Source organism: Hyperolius riggenbachi, chromosome 9, assembly GCF_040937935.1.
Source record: "Hyperolius riggenbachi isolate aHypRig1 chromosome 9, aHypRig1.pri, whole genome shotgun sequence".
In the NCBI taxonomy this organism is placed as follows: domain Eukaryota; kingdom Metazoa; phylum Chordata; class Amphibia; order Anura; family Hyperoliidae; genus Hyperolius; species Hyperolius riggenbachi.
The window spans coordinates 262,480,402-262,502,500 of record NC_090654.1 but is presented as its reverse complement, the minus strand read 5'-3'; the positions used below and the strand labels follow the sequence as shown (position 1 = coordinate 262,502,500).

Here is a 22,099-nt window from a genome sequence, read left to right as displayed (position 1 = left end):
CTGGTTGTCTCAGTCTCCTCTCTGCATGCTGCTGCCATCCTGGAGGAAGGCTGCTCTAGGCTGGAGACATTTTTGGATCGTTTTTGTTTTTAAAAACTTTCCAATTGACTTGCATTCAAATTGTGGTAAAATCGCGGAAAATTGCTGCATTTGCGATTTTTCAAAAAGTCACAATCGTGACAAGTTAGCATCGATTTTACTGCGATTTTAATGCTAGCCAATCAAGTTTAAAAAAAAAAAATGATCTGAATAGCGTACTGAGGTGTAGTGGTGGGGTTGGGAATATATAGGCTCTAAATTTAAAGGTAACCTAAGACGAAGTCCCAGGTTTTATACTTATCTGAGGCGTCCTCCAGCCCCCTTGAGGCCACTCAGTCACTCACCGTCACCACAAGCCGCTCCTGTACCTCGGTCGACAGTCTTATATTCTGGCCGTGTAATGTGAGTGAGTCCATCCCCCAGGAGATAGACTAGCCCCATACTCCAGCCATTATCACCAGTAATGAACAGAGAGGAAATCCATAAATGTGGGGTCCCCCTCAACTCCATTTACCAGCTCACTATAGTTGTCAACAGCACAAGATCTTTTTGGACACTGCTGTACCTGTTGTGATGGCTCAGGTATGAGAAGTAGAGGTGCTGACATCCCACAACAGAGTGATCAGGTAAGCATACCCATTCTTCTGTAGTTTCTGCATCATTGTTCACCCTCATCATCCTTCCCCCTCCCCTACCTCTACAGATATCAACACAGGCTGCTCAGCAGATAACTGTGCATCACATCTGTGCAGTGATTTTATGAATGACCTAAAATTATTACAAATGCTCATGTCGGGCAACAGTTGAGTTTATGTTTGTGTGTCTATAACACAAGCCACTGTGAAAATAAACTTACAAAATAATCAATCAGTTTCTTTACCTGAAGGTTTGGCTTTTTAAACAGATTTTAATTATTTTATACCATTTTAAGAGCCTCCACCTCTTGTTCTCCTTGTGTTAGGTCACCAAGTCTGAGTGGGGATGGCATTTCCCTGCATGCTGTACTGGCGGTTGCTGGCTTAAAGGATACCTTAGCACTAAATATATTTAAAAAAGAACGCCAACTGTGTGTGTGTAGGGAGCAGTGCAGAGGCTAACCGCACCGCCTGTGCCCCACCGTCACCCTCTGTTTTCCGCCACATTGTCCCATTTTCTATTGCTGCTCGGGGTGGTTGGTGCCCTCTGTCCCCGGCATACTATGCTGCGCATCCGCAGTATGTCGCTTGGGCGCCTTGGGACCGCGCTGCCCGGTGACCCCATATGACGTAAGCGACCAGCAATACAAAATAGGGCAAAGAACAGAAGGTGACGCCGCGGCACGGGAGGTGCGGTAAACCTCTGCACAGCTTCCTATACATAGTAGGCATCCTCTTTTAAATATATTTAGTACTAAGGTATACTTTAAAGGATACCACAACTGACATGTGGCATAATGAGATAGACATGGGTATGTACAGTGCCTAGCACACAAATAACTATGCTGTGTTCCTTTTTTTCTTTCTCTGCCTGAAAGAGGAAAATATCAGGTATGTAAGTGGCTGACTCAGTCCTGACTCAGACAGGAAGTGACTACAGTGTGACCTTCACTGATAAGAAATTCCAACTATAAAACACTTTCCTAGAAGAAAATGGCTTCTGAGAGCAAGAAAGAGATAAAAAAGGGGAAAATTCTTATCAGTGAGGGTCACAATGTAGTCACTTCCTGTCCGAGTCAGCCACTTACATACCTGATATTTACCTCTTTCAGGCAGAGAAAGAAAAAAAGGAACACAGCATAGTTATTTGTGTGCTAGGCACTGTACATACACATGTCTAACTCATTATGCCACATGTCAGTTGTGGTATCCTTTAAGCAACCCAGACTTGTGAGTATTCACTTATTAGACTATACTGCAGACTAAACACACACACACTAATGTACTACACCAGATCGGGCTACCGGTGTTCCGGTTTTTCTTTTGGTTGTTTTTTGCTAAGCATCTTCACTGAAAACCCCTTATGTGGCCGATAGAACTACTGCACATACTCCAAACATTTAACTGAAACATTATTACCATGGTGGATATTTCTCTTAGGCTGGTTTCACGCTGTAAATTGGCGTTAGCAATGCGGTGCGTCATGCCCGCCGCATTGCACCGCCAAAAACAGGCCTTCAGGGAACGCCGCGTTAGTACACGGTGTTCCCTGCCAGGCATTCGGCCAAGCAGGAAGTGATGCGCACTTGTGGTCACTTCCTGCTTCGGGTATGCGGTAGTGCACAGAAGCATCAAAATATGCTTCCACGCATAAGTGCAGCGACGTCGCAATGCTGTTTTAAAAAACCCTCTATCTCCATATACTGCATAACTTCTGGTCCGATGCAGATTACCGCAGGTCGCTGCAAGAGCCGCGCAGTAACGTAGGTATGTCCTAGTGTTAATTCGGGCACTTCCGGCATAGCGTACCGCAACGTGGGGAGTATGAACTTCCCCATAGGCCTTCATTAGGCTGTGGTAGCAGTGCAGCAATTTGCCACAACGCACCGCTGCAGTGTGAAAGGGCCCTGCCACCTTGCACCAATAGTCCCCATTCCAGTAATGCATATAGTGTGCAATATGCAAAGACATCAGAAGTGCACAGACTGCACTATTTGATGTTTCCACCTATGTGTTACCCAGCAGTGCGTTCTCCCAGGGCTGTAGAGTCGGAATCAAGGAATCAGTGCAATTTTTTTCTCCAGTCGGCACCTAGTAGGACTACAGCGTTTCTCACTGATAAGGAATTACAGTCATGAAACACTTTCCTGGCAGAGAACTGGGCTTTTACGTGCAGTGGATAGATAAAAAAGTTAAACGGTTCATATATTTTAGCACTCTGAAATACGGGACAGACTGTTTAATTGAGTTGAGAGAAAACAATAAAACTAAGTTTTTAAACATAACATAAAACTGTGAATACCCAAAAGGCATTTTTAGGAGGAGGAGGATAGATACAATTCTTTATCTCATTCATTTTCAACCCACTGCTTTCTTCCAAAATAAAGCAGCAGCTCATTACATAAAAAAACATTTTGTTTGACTGGAGTCAGTCAGCCGTGCCATCTTGCAGTAAAACCCTCATGGACTATAAAGAACGCACGCACGCTGTCTACCAACTTTATGAGACAATATAGTGTTTTAGTGTCAAAACTATTCAAGCGCAGAACATGGAGATACTGAGCACCGCACAGCCCAAAAGAGGACAATCCATACTTCTTCCATTCGCTAAAACACTTGCAGAAATATCATCACTCTTCACTTACATGGTTGGTGAATAACTAAGGATCGATATTGTGAAAAAGTGCACAATTTAAAACATACGTGTTTCGTTTCTACAAAGATTGCCTTATTCACTTGCACACGGTTTTTGATACAGTATAATCTCATTAAAATAAACTCTGGTATAGTAAACATTTGGGTATATTAAACAACCTCTCCAGGTCCTGGCCAATCTCCATTAAAAGTCTATGGAAGCAACGCCTGTATAGTAAACCCTAATATAATAAAACTTCTGTTATAGTACACGTTTGTTTTGGCCCCTACAATGGGATGCAAAAGTTTGGGCAACCTTGTTAATTGTCATGATTTTCCTGTATAAATCGTTGGTTGTTACGATAAAAAATGTCAGTTAAATATATCATATAGGAGACACACACAGTGATATTTGAGAAGTAAAATAAAGTTTATTGGAGTTACAGAAAGTGCACAATAATTGTTTAAATAAAATTAGGCAGGTGCATAAATTCGGGCACTGTTGTCATTTTATTGATTCCAAAACCTAACTAAAAACAGAACTAATCATTGGAACTCAAATTGGCTTTGTAAGCTCAGTGACCCCTGACCTACATACACCGGTGAATCCAATTATGAGAAAGATTATTTAAGGGGGTCAATTGTAAGTTTCCCTCCTATTTTAATTTTATCTGCAGAGTAGCAACATGGGGGTCTCAAAACAACTCTCAAATGACCTGAAGACAAAGATTGTTCACCATCATGGTTTAGGGGACGGATACAGAAAGCTGTCTCAGAGATTTCAGCTGTCCATTAGCACAGTTAGGAACATATTGAGGAAATGGAAGACCACAGGCTCAGTTCACGTTAAGGCTCGAAGTGGCAGACCGGAAGAATCTCGGATAAACAGAAGTGACGAATGGTGAGAACAGTCATGGTGAACCCACAGACCAGTACCAAAGACCTACAACATCATCTTGCTGCAGATGGAGTCATTGTGCATCATTCAACCATTCGGCGCACTTTACACAAGGAGATGCTGTATGCAAAAATGATGCAGAGGAAGCCTTTTCTCCGTCCACAGCACAAACAGAGCCGCTTGAGATATGCTAAAGCACATTTGGACAAGCCAGCTTCATTTTGGAATAAGGTGCTGTGGACTGATGAAACTAAAATTTAGTTACTTGGGCATAATAACGTTATGCATGGAGGAAAAACAACACAGCATTCCAAGAGAATACCTGCTACTTACAGTAAAATATGGTGGTGGTTCCATCATGCTGTGGGTCTGTGTGGCCAGTGCAGGGACTGAGAATCTTGTCAAAGTTGAGGGACGCATGGATTCCACTCAGTATCAGCAGATTCTGAAGACCAATGTCCAGGAATCAGTGACAAAGCTGAAGCTGCACCGGGCTAGATCTTTCAACAAGACAACGACCCTAAACACTGCTCAAAATCCACTAAGCCATTCATGCAGAGGATCAAGCACAATGTTCTGGAATGGCCATCTCAGTCCCCAGACCTGAATATAATTGAAAATCTGTGGTGGGAGTTAATAAGAGCTGTCCATGCTCGGAAGCCATCAAACCTGAATGAACTAGAGATGCTTTGTAAAGAGGAGTGGTCCAAAATACCTTCAACCAAAATCCAGACTCTCATTGGAACCTACAGGAAGTGTTTAGAGGCTGTAATTTCTGCAAAAGGAGGATCTACTAAATATTGATTTAATTTCTTTTTTTCTGTTGCCCAGATTTATGCACCTGCCTAATTTTATTTAAAGGGAAACTGAAGTGAGAAGAATATGGAGGCTGCCATATTTATTTCCTTTTAAACAATATATTGCCTGGCAGCCCTGCTGATCTATTTGGCTGCTGAAGTCTCTGAATTACACCAGACACAAGCATGCAGCTAATCTTGTCAGATCTGACAATAATGTCAGAAACACCTGATCTGCTGCATGCTTGTTCAGGGTGTGTGGCTAAAAGTATTAGAGGCAGAGGATCAGCAGGAAAGCCAGGCAATGTGCATTGTTATAAAGGAAATAAAGATGTCATATCCCTCTTGCTTCAGTTGCCCTTGATGGCTCGTTCCCACTATCGCGAATCTGCATGCGTCCAACGCATGCAGATCCGCACATGTAATGCAAGTGGATGGGCCTGTTTCCACTGTAGCGTTGTTGAGGTGCGTTTTTTTCAGCGTGAAAAAAACGCACAAAAGAGTCAACGATTTCGCCTGCGTCGGGAATCCGTGCGAATCGCCGCTAATGTATTTAATAGTAAAAACGCATGCGTTTGTTACATGCGTTTTTACCCGCGATTTCGCACCTTTTTCAATTTTATTTAGCCCTGGCAGTGTCATGGTTAATTTCGCATGGCACCCTGCCATGCGAAATCGCATGCGAAATCGCGGGTAAAAACGCATGCGGAAACTCATCCGCATGCGTTTTTACAAGCGTCGGAATGCGGCCGAAATCGCGTCGCAACAGTGGGAACGAGCCCTTAAACAATTAGTGCACACTTTCTGTAAATCCAATAAACTTCATTTCACTTCTCAAATAAAACTGTGTGTGTCTCCTATATGATATATTTAACTGACATTTGTTATCGTAACAACCAACGATTTATACAGGAAAATCATAACAATTAACAAGGTTGCCCAAACTTTCGCATCCCACTGTACATGATGATTACTCTGGATACAGTAAACAGTAGGCAGTGCATGCCTCATATGGCAGTGTGAAAGCCATGGTCTGCTGCTCTGTTCAGGCTGGTTGCAGGTGAGTTGGATGCCCAATAACATTTGTAAGACAAAAATGGCACCGGGGCTGGATATACAGCAATGTACAGAGAAGCAGCCTGGGGAAAATGAGGAATATTATGAACATAAACAAAGAGGATGCAGCGTTACCACTTACGCTTTGCAATCACTGATAATAGTATCGTCACAGTCCTCCCATAGGATTGTACGCACTCCCGGATATCTTTTCCCTTATTAGTGATGACGCTCCTGGTAGCGTGTGGAGCACAGTACAGGCTACTTTCACTTGTAGTGCAGATCAGAGTGGGCCTATTCCCTGCAAAACTAAGGAGAGTGGAGAGTAGAGTGCTAAGTCCCGCCTGCGGAGGTATCGGTGCCATTCACATTACAGATGAGAGTGCCTTATTATGATTGGCTGCATTTTGAAGATAGGCTTCATGATTGTCTCAAGTGTGAGCAGAAAGTTTTGCAGGTCACGTGCTGCAAGTCCCGCCCACGGAGGTATCGGAGCCACTCACAGGAAGTGAGTGGCTGCCTCTATTAAGTGACAGCTGCAATTTTACAAGGAGCCCTGGATACTGTACTAGTGATTTGTCCAGCCCTTGGTTATATTTAACCTTGTAGTCCACCAAATGTGCACATGCTTGTACTGTACCACCAATGGCAGGACAGAGTTTCTGCTTTGCAGCAGAGAATGTACCAGGGCATGCTGGGCCATTTCTAGTACAATTTCTAATATGGTAAACCACTTTTCCTGGTCCCTTGTAATGTACTATAGCGAGATTATACCAGGGCTGTGGAGTCGGAGTTGGAGTCGGAGTCGAGGAGTCAGAGTAATTTTGGGCACCCGGAGTCGAAGTTGGAGTCGGAGTCGTGGTTTCAGAAACTGAGGAGTCGGAGTCGGGAGTCGGAGTCGCATGATTTTTGTACAAAATCCGCAGCCCTGTTAAGTATTAGACTAAGGAGTCGGAGTCGAGGAGTCGGAGTCTGAGCAATTTTGGGTACCCGGAGTCGGAGTTGGAGTCGTGGTTTCAGAAACTGAGGAGTCGGAGTCGGAAGATTTTTGTACCGACTCCACAGCCCTGGATTATACTGTAGTTGGACTAAGCCATTCACTAACTGAGCCATTCAAACTTACTGGCATTCAGTAAGGGCCAGTTCACATGAATATTAAACATGGCAGTTGCGGCATTTGTCGGTCAAGAGCTGTTCACTTAAAGGAAACATCCTGCGCAGTACCGTCCTGATGACGTCGGCCGGACCACATGACCCGCGCCGTGGAACGCAGAAGAGGCCAACCCTGAACCTGACCTGGGGAGGTCGGCTGCGCTAGGGGAGAAGACCGGGAGCCACCGGAGTTGCAGCGAGGGCGCAGGACGGCTGCCACGGGCTGGAGGAAGCCCCAGGTAAGTGGATCTTTTTTTTTTTACCTTGGACACTCCCTTTAAATGCATGGAAGCATTTTTAAAGTGACAGTACCTTCTTTTCTCATTGTTCGCCAGAACGAGACTCTGCCAGAAGCCTGTGTGAATCGTTCCTAAATGCTCTTGAGAACAAAGAAAACCCTGATAACCCCCATGAGGAGACAAACTAGTCCAAAACCTGTTAGATCTGTCTGATTTTTACTACCTATTGCAAGTTACAATGACATAGGAAACAATAAATGTATAGTCATTTCATGCTGGAACAAATGTACATTTTACATGTATGAAATACACATGCATTGTAGTTTAACAATTTTTCATGATACTGTTCATTTAATCACCATCAAAACTGCTGTTATTAAGAGCAATTTCAAAAGTGCCCTGCCCGTCCACATGTGCACAGTGGGAAAATTTGGGGTAGCTTGAAAACAAGTGACCTGAAAGGCTACACACACACACACACACACACACACACACACACACACTATACACAGTACACACACACACACACACACACACACACACACACACTATACACACTATACACATACACTATACACACACACACACACACACACACACACACAATATACTATACACACACTACACTATACACACACTACACTATACACACACTACACTATACACACACTACACTATACACACACACACACACACTACACTATACACACACACACACACACTATACACTAAACACACAAGTGTACACTTCCTCGCCAGATACACTTATGAGCTATGCTTCAACACCTGCGTGCATTTCTGTCCGCAGTACCGCACTGTTCCCTTTAGTATCACTGACGGGAGTCGATGCTGCAATAGACAGCAACACGGGTGCCATATGTTGCTCTATAACACAGCCACCTGTACTGCAAAGTGGGAACGAGGCCTAGGCAGAATGAAATGCCGTTTGCTGTTAATCCTTTTCATTATGTACAGCTGGACTACATTTTTCTCAAGGCAAGTGCCATTTCCCTTTACAGTAAAAAGAAGCTCTCTACAGTACTAAAAATGCCATGTTTTCTTTTTCCCATCCCCAATTAGAGACCTGAATATAAAAACATCAACGTCAAACTGGTTTTACCTACAATAGCAGTACACACTTATGTCAGGATCGTCCTGGTCTGCTCCTTAGATATCCACAAACTTGGAGACGATCCGAATAGAGACGATCCGAAATGCAGAATAATGTTATCTATATATGGTAACCCTGACATGATGGAACTAAAGTACGTCCCAAAATAGGGATGACTGCAATGGCGACTCCAGCTTCACATTTTCTGGGGGGATGGGGGAGCAAAGGGGGCATGATGGCTGGCGGAGCCCATATGGGTCATCTAAATCGCTTGGTGAGCTTTGGATATTTTTTGCCTAACTGATAAAATGAAGGCTAACTAGTTCAGCAATGATAGGAACCCAATGTAAACATCACAAACAGAACTCGGAGGCTTTTGTGAAGGGCAGATTGTCCAAATGAGGGTGCTATTATGGAAGAAAAATGACCTACAGATGTACTTGGCAAGTTGGCTGGCATGCTTTAATCCTTACTTGCTAGCAAGCTGCTCCTGTGTGGACAGTCACAGACAAATCATTCCAGCCCTAGCTTGTGTCACAACTCTAGTCTACAAGCAAGGGGAGGGGGAAGAGGCAGGAGAGAGAGAAAAACTGTGTGTGATACCTTATCTTAGTAGCTAAGCATTGCTGTAGACTAGAGCTTGTTTTTTTACATACCCTATCCTGTTCAGTGTACACTGCTAGAGCCTGGAAACAGTTATCTTTATGTTACATTAGCGGGGGGACACTCTGGGGGCACACAGATTCCGGGTAAGGAGGAGGGGGCGGTGCCCCAGTGTAGCGCTGCCACTGGATGACTGTGATCAGCTAAAAACGGGTAGTATTTTGTAACACCTCATCATATCACTGTAAACATTAGAAGAAAAACACTAAACAGGAAATTGCCAAGGCTTGGCTTTGAGTTTACCAAGTGACTCTGTGAAAATATGTCACAGATCTGGCCTGGTTTTCTGAAAGACAGCCATTTCCCAAAAAAACGAAAAACGAGACACAGGTTAATCTGCAACAGAACAAAGCCCCAGCTTATAGCGCTCTTATTTCTGCTGCACCGTAATTTCCAAACTCTCTTTACAACTAAATTACCCAAATTATCGCTGGTGACAGTTCAAAGACAATGAGGGTGACAGCTTGACAGCCTGTGTTTTGCAGTGACGGTGATGAGCTTTCTCAGATTGCCAGCAATGAATATTTAACAAAAATAACCACCATAAAAAGAAAAATTCTAAAACTGTCCATATTTTTATAGCCTGCATCCACTCAACAAGTCATTTCATGGCCGTTAAAGCAAACCTTAAGTGAAAATAAACTTATGGGATAATTAATTAATTGTGTAGTACAGCTAAGAAACGGAACATTAGTAGCAAAGAGAAGAGTCTCATATTGTTTTCAAGTACAAGAAGAGTTAAAAAAAACAACAACTTTGTTTTCTTTGTAAAAGAGCTTCTCTGAGCTACAGTCCTGTTTTCTAAAGCACTTAAAGCGAACCAAACCAACATTTTTTTTAATTCAAAATATTTAGTTGCACCACTCTGACACATACAAAGATAAATAAACACTACTTCAAGCCTATGAGCATTTCAGTGCATGCTTTTCGCCCTTCTCTTTTCATAACTAGGGTTATACAGGTGGCAGCCATTACTTCTGAGATTAGTATGCGGTTTTAGATCATGGGTGTGTTTGTCATTAGCTACCCTCCCTCACAGGGGAGAGGTCTATGTGAAATCTCACACAAGCTGAGATCACCTCCCCTGTGACATCAGCAGCAGCAGCCTGTGTTTTGTTTTTGCTTTTTATCCGCCAGTCTGCCGGATTCTGCCCCGGCAATATGAAATGAAGGGAGGGGTTCCTCCAATAAATGTAAAATATTTTATATTTGTCATCATGCAGCTGAAAAAAAAGGCTGCTATTTATTATTATAATTTAGAATAGATTTTATTTCTGAAATCTTGTATTTTTAATTTGGGTCCACTTTAAAGGGAACTAAAAAAAATGAGTTTTACTCACCTGGGGCTTCTACCTGCCCCCTGCAGCCATCCTGAGCCCTCGTAGTTTCGATCAGATGCTCCTGTCCCCACCAGCAATCACTTCCGTTTTCGGAGACAGGCCCGACAGGCCTGGGAATGTGAGTGATTCTTCGCGTTCCTGGCCACAATAGCGCCCTCTATACTGCTATTGCAGCCAGGAACGCAAAGAATCACTCGCGTTTCCAGGCCTATTAGGCCTGCCGCCGAAAACAGAAGTGGCTGCCGGCGGGGGACAGGAGCATCTGATTGAGACCACGAGGGCACAGGATGGCTGCAGGGGGCTGGTAGAAGCCCCGGGTGAGTAAAACTCTTTTTTTTTTTGATGACTTAAGTGTTACTCTAAACAGCCAAGAAACTGTGAAAGACAGCTTGAGATAAGGTTTTACTGCATGAAAGTTCAAGGAGTCATTATTTCTGCTTTGTTTTATAGTTTGAAAGACAGAGGGGTCAATTCACAGGTTACTTATTTTTCACCTTAACTGTAAGGAGTGCTAATGCATGAAATAAACAAATAAGGAGAGATAATTCATGAGATAAACAGATAAGGAGAGCTAAACCATGAGTTCTGTCAAATAAGGAGAGCTAAACTATGATTTAAGTTAGATAAGGAGAGGTAAATCATTTAAAGGACTTACAAGGCCAAAATGGCTAAAAAAGCCAAGTACCTGCAAGATGTTTAAATGCACGGAGGACGCCGTCCGCGCCCTCCGTGCAGCTCCGCCGGGTCCCCTTCCTGAGATCGCCCCCAGTGCCGATCGCGACCCCACAGGCCGGGTCGGGCTCTCGTGCCGCTCCTAATATGGCCGCTTCCTCTGGCCGCGGCTGCGCAGTCCGCCTGGCCGCGAGTGCGGCTGCGCAGCTCTAGGGCCAACCCCCCGAACCACGCACTATAGCATTGTGAGTTAATAATAAGGTGAGATAATTTAACAGAAAAGATTTGTGAATCAGGCCCAGAGTGTGCTATTAAAACTGCAACTGTGACAGAATGATGCAATGGTATTAATAAAAGCTATATAAAAAAATAAAAATATGAGGCTTTTCTTTGCAACTATTGTTCTATTCCTTATTCGTACTACACATACAATTCATTATATCATAAGTTGTTTTTTTTGCTTCAGGTTTGCTTTATTAAACTATACCTATTGCCTTAGCGCAATGCGTGACTGATTGTATGCCGGCTGATGACCGCTTTCTAATTTTAAGCTTCATTTCAGCCATTTTTCATGAATGTAGCAGGGATAGCAGGAGTAATACCTGTGCATTCATAATTCCCTTTAATAAGATGCACAGTGCCATACGGTCAATGCGCTGCTATCTAGTCACAACTGCTGCAATTAACCACCAACTGCTTGTGCAGCAAATATGATTAGATATAATCAGACAAACAATGCAGTGCAAAACACAGAGAGCCTACGTGCCACTCCTACTACCAGGGACTGCCCACTCTTTGCAGGGTTCACCTGCCACTCTGCCAGGAAATCAGTGGTATCTAATATCAACATAATGAATACGTGGTTACAAACATTGCCATTCTGTTGCATTACGGGTTGAAACTGCATTAGAAAAAAACACCTCATGTAGCGTCTAGGGATGGTCAACTAAAGGCAAATTATTTTGAGTTGATGCAAGATTATGCAAATGTACGGTTTGAAAACAGACCAGTAGCATAGATCAGGAACTCTGGGCCCCAGTACAAGTTTTACATTGGGCCCCGACGAACGCTCTATACATAACAAGTGATATGGGGCACCAAAACCTGTCAAGGACAGCTGCAGTGTCAGAGAGGTGCAGCCTGAACAGAACAGGTCCATTAATGACTACAACTAATCTAAGGACATATAGAGGTGATCAATACCAGCTTAGCACCAAAAAATAAGCTGTTGAAGGGGGACCCCTCTGGTCCAGGGTCACTACCTCTCCATCCTCTATTGCTACGCCACTGAAACAGATCAATCCAGTCCTGCCAAGGTGGAATTTAAATGGTTCCATTTCAAACTGCATATATTTGCATAATCTTACACCAACTCAGAATTACTGCATAGATTTACATAATCATACACCAACTCCGAATCATTTGCATCTCACTGACTGTCCCTAATAACGTCTAGCAGGCAGTTGCAGCTCACTCATATGTACAGGATGGCACATGAAAGGCCGGCCTGGCTTACCTGTCATGAGCACAAGTATACAGGCAGATGCCGGCCAGGCCCCCTGCTCCCCCTACTCTATCCCTGCTGTGTGTGTCCTCTCAGGCTTAATTGAAGACTTGTGTCGCCTGCATTTGCTGATGTGTGAGGGCATTACCCCCATATGGCAGCAAATGCAGGCGACACAGGCTTCAATAAACCCAGGAAGACTCTCTCTCTCCCCTGGCCGCGCCTCCTGCCACTCCCCCGCCTCCCTGCACTCTGTGAGAGATACACAGTCTCTCAGTGCAGCGTCATGACCTAGAGGTCACAAAAGTGAAAGTGGGCCACTGCAGCCAACGGGAGCGGCGTTGTTTGCGGCTACCTGATCCGCTCAGCCCTGGGGATCAGGTAGCCTACTTTTTTCTTCATTTTTTTTAGCCCACCTCGGGCTCTCTTTAAACTGGGGATCTGATCCATAAGGCAGTAGACATGCATTATTGGATTAAGGGTTTATTTCCATTAGGTGCAGCGGCCATTGCACCAATGCTGTTGCGAAGCCACAGCCCGAATCGCTTAGCTGCGCCATGCACAGCTATAGAAATTTGGGTGCGTGCTGCGGGAAACTGCAGCATGCCATTCAGAATCGCACCACAGTACGTTTCGGACGGCAAGCAATTGAAGGAATAGGCAGAGTTTCCCGCCCGACTCACCTGCGCAAAAATGCTGCAGATTTAAGCTGCATTCAGCCGTATTGGAAACGCACCCTTAATCCTGCTTTAAGATACTTGAATGTCAACCTGATGAAAAAAATCATTAACATTCTATCAATACAGGCGAACAGTAACAGCATGTGTACATGAAGGGCTGACTCAAACCACTATTTTACTATGGGGCCACAATAAATAACATCAGTATATCACATTACTGACCAGGGCCAGAGAAACTCCGACCAAGAATTGAACTATATCCCAATCAGTAGCTGATACCCCCTTTTACATGAGAAATCTATTCCTTTTCACAAACAGACCATCAGAGGCGCTGTATGACTGATATTATGGTGAAACCCCTCCCACAAGAAACTCTAAGGACCCTGGTACTCCTGGCAGTTTCCTGTCTGTGAACACTGCATTGTGGGAAATAGCTGTTTCCAACTGCCAAAAAGCATGCAGCTACATCATCTGCCAACAGTAAAAATGTCACCATATGATAAATGTCAGAATGTAAATCAGGGAGAGGAAAGATTTTACAATGGGCAAACACTGACTAAATCATTTATACATAATTATTGTGAAAATGAAGCACTTTTTTTATTACATTATTTTCACTCTTTAACAAAACAGGCTTTATTGGTCACATAGTTGCCACAAACCAAAAGTGGAAAAACGATTGCAATTTCTCTCGCTACAAAAATGTCCTGTACGGCATGCTCCTTATTGCAATAAAGCTTTGTGAAGCTTCTGTCTCATTATGAATGTGAGCCCTGGTTAGTCATTAGGCCTCTTTTCCACAGACTGTTGATAGGCAGTGAAATGCCTCTCAAACTCTCATAACTGCTGACTGCTGCCTGGTAACTGCTTGGTGCTGCCTGATAACTGTTCACTGCTGCCTGGTAACTGCTTGCTGCTGCCTGATAACTGCTCACTGCTGCCTGTTAACTGCTCACTGCTGCCTGTTAACTGCTCACTGCTGCCTGTTAACTGCTCACTGCTGCCTGTTAACTGCTCACTGCTGCCTGATAACTGCTCACTGCTGCCTGATAACTGCTCACTGCTGCCTGATAACTGCTCACTGCTGCCTGGTAATTGCTTGCTGCTGCCTGGTAATTGCTTGCTGCTGCCTGGTAATTGCTCAATGCTGCCTGGTAACTGCTTGGTGCTGCCTGATAACCGCTCACTGCTGCCTGGTAACTGCTTGCTGCTGCCTGGTAACTGCTTGCTGCTGCCTGAGATAACGGCTCACTGCCGCCTGGTAACTGCTTGCTGCTGCCTGATAACTGCTCACTGCTGCCTGGTAACTGCTGACTGCTGCCTGGTTACTGCTGACTGCTGCCTGTTATCTTACTATTTTGGCAGTTGCACTTAGCAACTTGAAAATGCTTTTAAAGACAAAGAAAACCCTGAGAATCCCCCATGAGGAGATGAACTAGTCTAAAGCCTGTTGGTTCTGTCATATTATAAAGAATTTGGGATTTACCAATGAGCTGTGGCCTTGCCGTGCAATCACCTTATTTTATTCACATAAGCCAATGAGTTGGTGCGGCCAGTATACAATTTTTCGGACTCCTATGTCCCTCTAAGCGTACATTGTACGCTTAGAGTGACGTCATGTAAACAAACTCAAGGTTGCCATCTTGTAGTAAAACTACACCTAAAAGTAAAAAAAAATTACAATACACAAATATTTCCCCAAATCAAACACTATTTACATCCCACCCTCCCAAAAATACCCACATAAAATGTTTAATAAAAAAAAAACATTACAATAAAAAAAAAACACACATAAATATTTACCTAAGGGTCTAAACTTTTTAAATATCTATGTAAAGATCAAATATTTCTATTTTTTATTTGTTTAGGGCTCTTTCACACCAGAGCCCATTTTCCGTGTTTTAACGCAAAGTCTATACTTTGCGTTAACCAAGGTAAAAGGAAAGTCCATAGACTTTCCTTTTACCTTTCACACCCGACGCTGCGTTTTGATACGTTGCGGTACGACGCGTCCCGGCGCATTTTATCGTCGGGAATCGCCGTTTCCCCTTCGGGTTAATTAACTACTACCGCCGCTACTCAGCGTCGCACCGGAGTTTCCCGACGACACGCCGCAACGCGTGCAGGAGCCGTTCTCCTGCACGCTTTCAGTGTGTAACGGGCCTTATAAGCTTGTAAATAGTGATGGATGCAAAACGGAAAAAATGTTCTTTTATTTCCAAATAAAATATTGTCGCCATACATTGTGATAGGGACATAATTTAAACTGTGAAATAACCGTGACAAATGGGCAAATACAATACGTGGGTTTTAATTATGGAGGCATGTAATATTTTAAAACTATAATGGCCGAAAACTGAGAAATAATTCATTTTTTTCAGTTTTTTTCTTATTCTTACTGTTAAAATGCATTTACAGTAAGGTAGCTCTTAGCAAAATGTACCACCCAAAGAAAGCCTAATTGGTGGCGGAAAAAACAAGATATAGATCAGTTCATTGTGATAAGTAGTGATAAAGTTATAGGCTAATGAATGGGAGGTGAACATTGCTCGGATGCATAAAGTGAAAACGACTGAGGGCTTAAAGGGATACTGTAGGGGGATCGGGGAAAAATGAGCTGAACTTACCCAGGGCTTCTAATGGTCCCCCGCAGACATCCTGTGTTGGCGCAGCCGCTCACCGATGCTCCGGCCCCGCCTCCCGTTCACTTCTGGAATTTCTGACTTTAAAGTCAGAAAACCACTGCGCCTGCACGCCCGTGTCCTCGCTCCCGCTGATGTCACCAGGAGTGTACTGCGCAGACACAGACCATACTGGGCCTGCGCTGTGCGATCTTGATGACATCAGCGGGATCGAGGACACGGTAACGCAGGCGCAGTGGTTTTCAGACTTTAAAGTCTGAAATTCCAGAAGTGAACCGGAGGCGGGGCCGGAGCATTGGGGAGTGGATGCGCCAACACAGGATGTCTGCGGGGGACCATTAGAAGCCCCGGGTAAGTTCAACTCATTTTCCCCTGACCCCCCTACAGTATCCCTTTAAGTGGTTAATTGTGCTTAAATAAGGAGCTGGCACCATGGTACCCAGGAAAAGAACAAAGCAACAGGGTCTCTACCTAGGTTTAGCAGGTCAATGTATTAGTGGTTTCATAGCCACACAACCGCACAACGTTTTAGCACGCAGGCCTTTGTCCAGACGCAGATTGGTTGACTCCATGGTACTTTCAAAACTCGCAAGAAGTTTGAGCATTCGAACAGCCTTTTCTGCACTAGACCATAGTACCTGGGCTCAACATCACTCTGGAGACAAAATGGCAGATTTTAAGGCCTACAGATAATAGTGAAGGATCAATTAGGGTCAGTTTGCCCAAAAAGTGGACATTCTCTGGCTATCTCAGGCTTGTTGGAAACTAGCATATTATCTCACTTTAAAGCAGCATGAACAGCTATGCTATCCCAGGAAAAAAACACATATACAAGCAGATAAATACTTGTTCTAATTACAGTACATACCATAAGAATTGTACTGTACACATTTTAATTTCAGTGAATTTTATATAGTAAATAAAGAGAAAACTGTTCCAGACATTTTCCTTCTTTACTGCCTCTGACTGAAGCCAGTCCTTATGTAATTTCCTCCCTTACTCTTTTTTTCCTCCTGCCTGAAATAATGTATGTATTGCCAGCCCTCCTTCCCTGAGCTCTGTACTACAAAGTGCGCTGTCATATCTAGCTTGCTTTGTAAACACATGTGAATATAGCATAGATTGTATTTCAGCAACTTCTGCAGAAGGGTGAGATGTATTTCCCTTCTTAGCCTCTTGACACACTAAACTGCCCTCAGCCAATCAGGGAGGAGCAGGAATGTGGAAGGAGAGATAACAAGCTTCCCTCTCCCCAGCAATGTACCAGAAAAGAGCCATGCTGACTGAGATGAGATTCATTACAGCAGAAATATTCATGATTATATTGGAATAGTTGCAATGCAGGGTCATAATGTACACTACATAGTAAACACAGAGCAGTGGGTACATGGAAATTGATTTTTATGCCAGATAAGACCGTTTCTCCACATGTCCATATCCAAGATAGAAATAATATCCAACAATGGCTGACAACAACACTTCAACAAGTGAAGTCAAGGCATGAGTCAAGTAGAGTCTTCACTTTTGCTTACTGGTTACAAACATACAAATCCTATTACTATTTTCTTCAACTAAAAGGACCACAAACACATCTGAATTGCCCGTTTTACTTTTTTCACCCACACAAAAAAAAAAAAAAAAAAAAAAAAAAAATCGGTACTTATCCGTTAGCCGGGCGCATCCTCTAGGTGGCGACAAAACTCCACCAGAGTTACATCTTTCCCTACTATCCATGTCGGCCTGGAGGGGAGATAGTAATTAGCGCCACCTGCCGGATGCGCCCGGCTAACGGATAAGTACCAAAAAATCTATTATTTGCGATCAAACATCTTTATTGAAAGTGAAGATAAACAGTATATACTGGTTGAAAGAAAAAAAATCTATACTGCTTAATTTGATCTACATTTTTCCGCACTCCCATTTCATAAATCATTGGATGGACAACAACTGCAGTTAACTAATCAAGCTAAAATTTTCAGTTTGATGTCGATTTGTGTTTAATGGATCGAAAGTGACAAGACAAATAACATTTATACTGTGCTTTTTCTCCTGATAGACGCAAATCACTTGAGCTGTAGCCACTAGAGTATGCTAAGTAGGCAGTAGCAGCGTTAGGGAGTCTTGCCCAAGATCTCCTACTGAATAGGTGCTGGCTTACTGAACAGGAAAAGTCAAGATTCAAACCCAGGTCTTCTGTGTCAGAGGAAGAGCCCTTAACCGCAATACACTATCCAAACACTACTGGAAGAGCAACTGATAGATCGCAATTGAAACATCTGTACTCAATAAGTAGATTTTCCCTCACGTGTCTTGAGATTGGGGTTACTTCAATAGGAAGTGAAGGGAAATCTCTCTGACTGGGCCACAAAATAAATAGATAATTGCTGTTGTCTGTATCCATCATCTCTATTCTACAGGTGAATCTGTAGTGACATAAAAAGTATAACAAACTGAAGAAGGCCTCATGTACAGGAGTAACTGTGCTGACAGTGCTAGGTCGGGTTCACACTGCACCAGACAAAAAAACTGACCAGTTTTCTTTTTTACGGATTAGTTTGTTACAATGGCATTCATTGTCCAGCTTGTCCAGCTGATCCAGAATTATTGTACAAAACCCGAACTTATGTTCCATTTGTCGGAATGGAAGGAAAGGATCCCTTTCCAACAAACTGATGTGAACGGACGCTATTGCTGTGCATAGGATCCATTTCATTTTGTTCCGCTAAAGGGAACTTTTTCTAGTGGCAGTGTGAACCCAGCCTCCTCGTTAATATAGTGCTGTCTTTCATCAAAGTCAGTGCAAGCCTGACTATCCATACAGCTATCCAAAACGAAACCTGGATGGAGAGCGATGCTCCTCCCACCTTCGCTCACACAATAATGAAAATCTCCGCCCACCTTCCCTCTTGGCATGAGCATACAGACAGGCAAGGACATTAGGAGTAGGGATAACTACCCTGATAGCCTAATTAGCCCGGACGTTGGCATAGGAAATTACAGCTGAATACAGATGAGAGGAGTAGGGATAACATGGAGTTTGAGTACAGACACACTAGCAGTTTACTGATTTTAGGGCCCTTTTCCACAGGCAGCTGAACTGGGCGCTCAGTGAGCAGTTAGTAGGCAGCAGCGAGTAGTTAGCAGGCAGCAGCGAGCAGTTAGCAGGCAGCAGCGAGCAGTTAGCAGGCAGCGGCGAGCAGTTACCACTTACCAGGCAGCAGCGTGTAGTTACCAGGCAGCAGCGTGCAGTTACCAAGCAGCGAGCAGTTACCAGACAGCAGCGAGTAGTTACCAGGCAGCAGTGAGTAGTTACCAGGCAGCAGCAAGCAGTTACCAGGCAGCAGCAAGCAGTTACCAGGCAGCAGCAAGCAGTTACCCGGCAGCAGCAAGCAGTGAGCGTTTGATGGTGTTTTTACTGCCTATCAACTGCTAGTGGAAAAGGGTCCTTAAAATAACATCTGGTACACTTAAAAGATAGTTTCCTAAAGTTTTCCAATCTATGGGAAGAGGAATTTGCAAAGGCTGCATTGGACCTTTGCACAGGGCTATTTAGATTCAGATTAATTAACTGATACCCCAATTAAATAAGCTGTCCGTTTGTTAATCAATAGCTCCAAAATCTAGATGAGTCCCATGCAAAGTTTCAGATCACCGCCCACTTATTCTAGATATTCTACATTATATAAAAACATGGTAAAGAAAGCTCCTCTCTAATAAGGGCTGTGGAGTCAGAGTCCAGCAATCGGAGCAATTTTTGGGTACCTAGTGTCAGAGTCAGAGATTTAATAAACTGAGGAGTAAATTAGATGATTTTTATACCCATAGTCCTGCAAAGACTGTGGAGTCGGAGTCGAGGTCTCGGAGCAAATTTGGATACCTGGAGTCGAAGATTTCATAAACTGAGGAGTCGGATGATTTTTGTACAGACTCCACAGACCTGTCTAAAGCATCAGTGTCACTGGGGGAGCCTTATAGAAAGTGAAGAAGAGAGGCTTTCCATTAAGTGATACAGACAGCAGTAAAAATCCTCATTAGTTCTAATCTAACCCTGTATTCCCACTTCAACCAATGGTGAAATAAAAGCTTTGGCTGCAGTCCCACTTTAATGTCACCATACTGAGGAATGATGCAGCGTGAATGCCTCAGGAGTCCTGCTGATGAGAGTGGTACCCAGACTTACCTGTGGATGTGGTCTCCATGGTAACGGGTGGATGCCCCGCCAGCGGCGCTTTGATGCTCCCTCTCTGGTCCAGGGAGCCCCAGGCGCCTCCTGCAGAGTCTCCCTCCTGCTCCCCCTTTGGCCGGCGCCTTCCAGTCGCCCCGTCAGCCTGCAGCCATCCGCTCAGCTCCTCCGGATGGGCAGCCATGGCGAGCTCGGATGTGGGGAGGAGAGAGGGAGGGGAGCGGTCAGTGCTGCAGTGTCTCCTCCTGGAAGAGATGCCACAGCAGCCGCTGGAGCGTTACGCAGGTGGAAATGGCTCGTGTAGTTCCCACTAATTCCACCTCGACGTCACGGCACCGGCGCTGACCAATCGCCAGCCGGGATTCAGCGCGCGCTGCTCCCGCCCCGCCACCCCACACACCCTTCCGGCGCCGGGACTCTTCGCGGAATCAGGGCGCGCGGGGGTTAACCGCTGGGGAGGTCTCTGCAGCATTCACACCACGTGTGATAGATGGCTTCATCAGCTGAGGTGGCCTCCTGTGTGCACCTTGCTTGTCCCGAATGCCACTGATACTCATAGTATGCCCTCCCACCAGCATCTCTCACTACTTCTGCTCTGTAGTGATAATAATGCACATATATAGAGAGAGGTTGAGCTATTCCAATAAGAATAGTATGAAAGCAACAGTTTCCAACACACTCCACAATTCTGTTGTGTAGATACAAAAAAAGTTGCAGCAGTTAGAGTTCTTTTCAGTTAAAGGATATCCGAGGTGACATGACATGATGAGATAGACATGTGTATGTACAGTGCCTAGCGCACAAATAACTAGGCTGTGCTCCTTTTTTTCTTTCTGTGCCTGGAAGAGTTAAATATCAGGTATGCAAGTGTCTGACTCAGTCCTGACTCAGACAGGAAGTGACTACAGTGTGACCCTCACTGATAAGAAATTCCAACTATAAAACACTTTCCTAGCAGAAAATGGCTTCTGAGAGCAAGAAAGAGGTAAAAAAGGTAATGATGAGAAAGAAAAAAAGGAACACAGCATAGTTATTTGTGTGCCAAGCACTGTACATACACATGTCTATCTCATCATGTCACATGTCAGTTCGGGTATCCTTTAAAACCATTTGGACCACTATCGCGAAAAAAAGTAGGCAGTTAAAATCTGTCAGAACCGACAGGTTTTGGGCCAGACCATCTCCTCATGGAGTATTCTCAGGGTTTTGTTGGTTTTCAACAGCATATCCTGAACAGCAGTTGCAAAGTCTAACTGACAAATTAGTGTGCAAGTGAGTAGGGAGGCTAGCTGGTATCTTACTATTTTGGCAGTTTAACTGCTGTTCAGGAAATGCTGTTGAAAACAAAGAAAACCCTGAGAATCCCCCATGTGGAGATGGACTGGCCCCAAACCTGTCGGTTCTGTCAGATTTTAACTGCCTACTTTTTTGCGATAGTGGTCCTGTAAGAAAAGACAAGTATTGCCCATAACTACAGTGACCAGTTTACCTGTGACAGTCAGTTCCCAGAATTAGGGCTCGTTCTCACTTGCAATTAGCGCTAGGGTTTTTGGGCTGGTGATTTTACCGCGGTTAATGTGGTAAAATCTCTCGCAATTTTTGAGTGATTGCGATTAGCATTTTTTTGCATTGTAATCGTGATTGCTCTAAAATCGCGAGAAAATTCTGCAGGTAGCACGTTTGGCGATCACCACTAATCACAAACCGCCAGCGATCACGGCACTCAGATCACTGCCATTTAGTTAATATTGCGATAGCGTTTTAAAAAGCGTTAGCGATCGCTGGCGATTCAGCGGTAATCGCCCACGAATCGTCCCAGTGTGATTGCGCATTCAGAATCCCCTTCCCAGGCAC

General features: G+C 44.1%; 1 protein-coding gene across 1 annotated transcript in view; it reads right to left on the bottom strand.

Moving 5' to 3' along the window:
• RTN1 (reticulon 1) overlaps positions 1–20,625 on the bottom strand; it is a 283,915-nt gene extending 263,290 nt beyond the window's left edge. Inside the window, exon 1 of the mRNA XM_068254434.1 lies at positions 20,243–20,625. Coding sequence (XP_068110535.1) covers positions 20,243–20,429 — 187 coding nt within the window. The 5' untranslated portion in view covers positions 20,430–20,625. The remainder of the gene's footprint in view (positions 1–20,242) is intronic.
• Between the last annotated feature and the right edge of the window lie 1,474 nt (positions 20,626–22,099).